This window comes from Camellia sinensis, chromosome 5 (assembly GCF_055761805.1).
Source record: "Camellia sinensis isolate YWXY chromosome 5, ASM5576180v1, whole genome shotgun sequence".
In the NCBI taxonomy this organism is placed as follows: Eukaryota; Viridiplantae; Streptophyta; class Magnoliopsida; order Ericales; family Theaceae; genus Camellia; species Camellia sinensis.
The window spans coordinates 135,213,613-135,219,751 of NC_138965.1; the positions used below are offsets into that span (position 1 = coordinate 135,213,613).

Genomic DNA, 6,139 nt, shown 5'->3' on the forward strand with positions numbered 1-6,139 from the left:
ACTTCTCAAGAACTTGGAGCTGCCTCTACTTTTCCTCCCCAAGACGGCCTGGACAAGATTGTGGACGCTGCTCTTGAGGTTCCTTCCGTTGATGAAAGCCAAAGTCTTCTTTGGAATGATTCAAAGTTTCTGCTTTTTCTGAGTTTCTCTTGTTATCAAGTTTCTGATGTACTGCGGCTCGGTCTTCTTTGACGAGTTGCCCCCTTATGTTTGTCAAGACATTTTTTCTTCTTTTCTTTGTTTCTGGTTATGAGACCATCTGTGCCTTTGTTGGATGATGGAATTTTCCTTTTGATTTTGCAATCTGATGCTTTCTTGCTTTTACGTCTAAATGTTTTCTGTACTGTTTGCCCTCAGCCGAGCACTGTTGGGACCTCAGGGCCGAATAGATGCTTGGTCTGGTTAACGAATATGTTGCATGGCTGTGCTTGGTTTTGTAATGAAAGAAGAGGGTCTTATTTAGGTCCAGGTTGGTTCTGAAAAACAATTGTTTGCCCCCACCAAGAGCTAAGTAAGATCGGTACTGATGATTATGCTCTTTAGGTAGAGCTGCTTAATTCTGTTATAACTTTGATAGCATAATTGCATTTGAATGGGATAAAGGTATAAAGAGATGTCTTACTCAGGTCCAGGTTGGTTTGAAAGAAACAATTGTTTGTCCCCGCCTGGAGTTGAGTAAGATCGGTGCTGGAAATTTGCTCTTGATAGAGTTTAGCCAAGTTTGTTCCAACTCTTTTTGTATGCAGCAATACTGAAATGTTGATGTGACGATACTTAAGAAATTCTGTGGACTCAAAGATGTTTACCTGAAATATGTTAGTGCGGTTTTCACCAAGCAATTCCACTTAGCTAAAGTCCAATTTAGTTGCCAAACGTAATTCCACCAAACAATTCCACTTGGCACGTTTGAGTGCAAACTAAAATTAAATTCTGTTCAGTCGTTCTGAAACTAAGTTCGTTTGGGTTAAGACCAAAGCTGAGTTCATTTGATAAACATCAAAGCTAATGCCATTTGATAAACATCAAAGCTATTTCCATTTGGTAAGTACCAAAGCTAACTCCGTTTGATAAACATCAAAGCTAATGCCGTTTGATAAACATCAAAGCCATTCCCGTTTGGTAAGTACCAAAGCTAACTCCGTTTGATGAACATCAAAACTATTTCCATTTGGTAAGTACCAAAGCTAATTTCGTTTGATAAACATCAAAGCTGATTACAAAAATTTGATAAATTTGAGAGAAGTGGGGAAGCATTTGCATTGGTCAAAAGATAAATGTCTTTACATTCTGATAGAGAAGTTGGGGAATAATTCTATTGATAGTATTTCTTGAGATTTGTTACATTCCAGGGCCGAGGTATGGCTCTGCCTTTGAGATACTCTAGGTAGCAAGCTCCATTTCCAGCAACAATTGTGACTTTGTATGGACCTTCCCAGTTAGGCCCAAGTTTTCCTTCACCAGGCACCCTTTTGTGATCTATAACTTTCCTCAAAACTGGCTCTCCAAATGTGAATTGTCTTGGGAAAACTTTTTGGTTGAAACTTTTGATGAGCTACTGCTGCTGATATGCTACAAGTCTGATCCATGCGGCTTCTCGTCGGCCTTCTGCCATATCTAGTGCTTGTGCAATTGCTTCCTCATTACTTGTGCTTTCAAACAGTTCAGACCGAAGGGTTGGGAGACCTACTTTGAGTGGGATAACGGCCTCTATTCCATAAGTTAGAAAGTAAGGTGTTTCTCCCGTTGAGCGTTGTGCTGTAGTTCGATAAGCCCATAGTTCGTGGAGTAACTCTTTAACCCATTTTCCTTTTGCATGTTCGAGCCGCTTCTTTATTCCGTTGATGATGGTTTTGTTCGACGCTTCTTCTTGCCCATTACTTTGTGGGTGGCCTGGAGAAGAGTTCTGATATTCGGTTTTGAGGTCGGCACAAAATTTTCTGAAGATCTTTCCATCAAACTATGTTCCATTATCTGCAATCAGTACCTGCGGGATGCCGAAACGGACCACGACGTTCCTCATGACAAACCGCTTTGTGTCTGCTTCTTTGATACTTGCCAGGGCTTCGACTTCAACCCACTTAGTGAAATAGTCAGTTGCAGCAATGAAGAATCGCCTGTTCCCAGTGCCTCGTGCCAATGGTTCGACACTATCCAGACCCTATTGGGCAAAGGGCCATGAGCTAGTGAGTGGAGTGAGAGTTTTGGCTGGCTGATGAATTAGTGGAGCAAACCTCTGATATTTATCGCACTTCTGTACGTACTACTGTGCATCTTGTTGCATCCGCGACCACCAGTACCCGTGAGTGAGGGCTCGATGTGCCAGTGACCTTCAGCCAACGTGGCATCCACAAATCCCATCATGAATTTTGTAGAGAACATTTTTGACCAAATTTGGATGCACACATAAAAGGTAAGGACCGAGATAGGAACGTCTATATAGCTTCTCAGATGGTGAGACCTAAAACTGAGCTGACCTATGTCGGATTTTGTTGGCTTCCTTTTTATCTTCGGGGAGAGTGCCAGCTTTTAGAAAAGCAAGTTTCAGATCCATCCAACTTGGCTCTAGGTTGCTGTAGAGGACTGGAGATGCAATACTTGGTTCTAGCATGAACTCAACCCAAACTTTTCTAGCGTCTTTGGTATCTACTGATGAGTCGAGGCAGGCCAGAGCATCAGCATGGCTGTTTTTGTCCCAACTGATCCGTTCCACTCGTATGGATCAAAATTTTTTGAGTAGATCCTTGGCCTTGCCTGCATACATAGCCATTCGTTTGTCTCGTGCTTCATAGACCCCGGAAAGCCGGTTTACCACCAATTGGGAGTCGCTGAAAACAAGAAGTTGCTCTGCACTGAAGTGTTTGGCACTGCGTAAGCCAGCCAACAGTGCTTCGTATTCTGCCTTATTGTTAGAAACCTTCCAGCCGAGCCTAAGAGCCTGATCCGTCAACATAGAGCTGCCAGATGTTTCCAATAAAGAGTTTCCATGCTTTTGAAGCACATTGTTTTCCTAGTTCGGTGGTGCATGGCGCCTGTGCCGAACTGGAGTTCTCAGGTTCGGTACTCTGGGTAAGAGCGAATTTTGCGATGAAATCCGCCAAGACCTGGGCCTTGATTGCTGTCTTGGGTTGATATCAAATGTCAAACTCACCAAGCTCTACCGCCCATTTTGCTGTTCGGCCAGAGAAATCAGCTCGACTGAAGACAGATCTGAGGGGGAATTCAGTAAGGACATTGATAGTATGCCCCTAGAAATAATGTTACAACTTTCTTGAGACGATAAGCAGTGCGTATGCTAGTTTTTCCAAGGGTAGATACCGTGTCTTGGCATCTAGTAGAGTCTTGCTAACATAGTATACTAGTCTCTACTCCTTGTTAACTTCTCGAATCAATACCGCGCTTACAGCGTGGTCTGAGACTGCCAGATATAAGCATAGTTCCTCCCCTGGTTCTGGAGTGGACAGAATAGGTGGTGTACTGAGTTATCTTTTGAGACTTTACAATGTTTCGGTACACTCAGGACTCCATTCAAATGCTGCCTTTTTTTCTCAGTAGCTGGAAGAAGGGCTTCATTCGATCTGAAGACTTGCTGATGAACCGATTCAGGGCGGCCACCATTCCGACCAACCTTTGTAGCTCTTTAGCCTTTGTTGGTACTTCAAGCTCTTGTATTACTTTGATTTGGTCCTGATTTGCCTTGATTCCTCTATGAGTGACCATGTACCCTAAGAACTTCCCTGTTCCTACCCCAAAAATGCATTTCGAGGCATTAAGGTGAAGTTGATGGTTTTTCAGGATATCAACAATTTCTCTTAAGTCTGCAGGGTGGTTTGTAGCGAGCTTGCTTTTCACTACCATATCATCTATATAACCTTCCATGGTTTTTCCAAGTTGGTCCTTGAACATTTGAGTGATCATTCGCTGGTAGGTTGCCCGACTTTCTTGAGGCCGAACAACATTACTTTGTAGCAATAAGTGCCCCTTGGAGTGATAAACGCTGTCTTCTCCTGATCTGGGCCGAACAGTGCTATCTGGTGATAGCCGCTATAGGCGTCTAGAAAGCTCATACGCTCATGCCCTGCTGTTGAATCCACTAGCTGATCAATGCGAGGTAGAGGAAAACTGTCATTGGGACAAGCACTGTTCATGCAGGTGAAATCAACACAGACTCTCCATTTTCTGTTCTTCTTCTTGACCACAACTGTGTTGGATAGCCATTGTGGGTACTGAACTTCTCTAATCGCTGCTGATCCTAGGAGCTTTTCGACTTCAGCAATCACCGTTTTAGTGTGCTCAACTAAGGATCTCTGACTTTTCTGCACGACAGGTCGAACGAAGGGATTGATGTTGAGTTTGTGGCAAGCAAATTATGGGTTCAACCCTGGAGTATCCTATGTTGACCATGTGAATACCTCCATATTTTCCTTCAGCAATTCCAGCAGCTGAAGTTTCTCATCAGCGCCTAGTGAGGTACCGATAAGGAAGTACTTTTCTGGATCATCCTCTTTTACCAGGACTTTCTCCAAATCTTCTACCATCTCTTCCTCTGGGGCTCTCCTTCATCTTCTAGGACTAGCTGTTCGGCCACTTCCACTGTCTGTACTCGGTGGCAAAGTTGTTTAGCCTTCATTGCCACCATGAAGCAATGTTTGGATGCAACTTGATCCCCTGAAATCTGCTCTACTCTGTGTTCCGGTGGGAAACGGATGAGCTGGTGGTAGGTTGAAGGGACCACCTCCATTTGGTGAATCCATGGATGGCCAAGTATGGCGTTGTAAGGAGATGGTGTATTAATGACTAAAAACTCTATTTGGAGGGTCTTCGTTCCTGCCACAACTGGCAACACTATTCTGCCGAGTGGCCATTCTGGCTGTGAATTGAAGTGGACTAATGGAGCTGCCACTGGGGTGAGGTGCTGCTCAGAGAAACCGAGCTTTTTGAACAAGTCATAATACAATATATCTGCTGCACTGCCTTGATCTACTAGGACTCGTTTTACGTCAAACCGTTTCCTAATTCCCACAGTTATAATCAATGCATCAGTATGTGGGTGCTGTATGCCTTCTAAATCCTTTCTAGTAAACGAAACAGTGCACAAAAGGGATTTGGGTACTGTACGAACCTTTTTCAATGCGGGCTCTACTGACATAACCTGCTGAATTTGCACAGCCTTAGCAATTTCTTCTTCTAGTGCCTCTTCGCGCTTCTGGGTCGTTGTTCCATGAATCACATTTATTACCAGCGGAGGTGGGTGCTCGTTGTTCAGTTCTTGTGGTGGGTTCCCTAGTTCGGCCACTGCTTTATCCTGATCAATATAATCTCGGAGGTGTCCAGCTGCTACTAGATCTTCCAGGTGTTGCTTCAGTGCTCTGCAATTTTGAGTCATATGCCCCCTATCTTGGTGATAGGTGCATCTGAGCTTCTGATTATGCCGAGCCGGATCTCCCAACTTTTTCGGCGGCCAAATAAAGAAGGGCTCTCTCTTGATCTTTTCCAAGATACGATAGATTGGTTCCTTGAATACAGTCACGACTGCTTCGTGAGATTTGGACTTATCCAACTTATTCACTGTGAGTCCCCGTTGCTCCCCTCGGTCCGTTCTCTTCTTGTGCCAAGCAGTTTGTTCTGCTGATGCTACCTCGATGGGGATCTGGTCATTTTCAAGGCGAGCGTACTGCTCGATCCTGGCACGCAAATCCTTCAGTGCTGTGGCTGGGCGCTTGGTAAGTGACTGTCTCAACTTACTTTCCGGGCGCAGACCATGTTTGAAGGACATAACAGCCATCTGCTCACTGCAAACGTTTTCCTCTAAGTCATTGTACTTTTCCCAATACCTCCTAGCATAATTGTGCAGTGTTTCTTCCTATTCCTTTCGGAGATCGAACAGTGTATCCGGTTCTTTCGGGATCTTAGTGTTGGAGACGGACCTAGCTAAGAACTCTTCGGAGAGCTGCTTCCAGTAATGAATTGATCTAGCGAGGAGTCTATCGAACCATCGAAGCCCGAATTCTCCCAAGCTGGATGGGAGAACTTTGCACATCAGTGCTTCGTCTCAGCTCTATAGGGACATCATCTGTTTATAATGGCTGATGTGCGTCAATGGGTCTGACTTCCCATCGTACGACGTGAACTTTGGCGGGGT

At 44.5% G+C, this 6,139-nt stretch overlaps 1 protein-coding gene across 1 annotated transcript; it reads right to left on the reverse strand.

The window, feature by feature from the left end:
• Positions 1 to 4,528: 4,528 nt before the first annotated feature.
• Positions 4,529 to 5,782, reverse strand: LOC145791699 (uncharacterized). The gene has a single exon (XM_082872116.1). The coding sequence runs from the start codon at positions 5,780 to 5,782 to the stop codon at positions 4,529 to 4,531; it is 1,254 nt and encodes a 417-aa protein (XP_082728242.1).
• Positions 5,783 to 6,139: the final 357 nt, after the last annotated feature.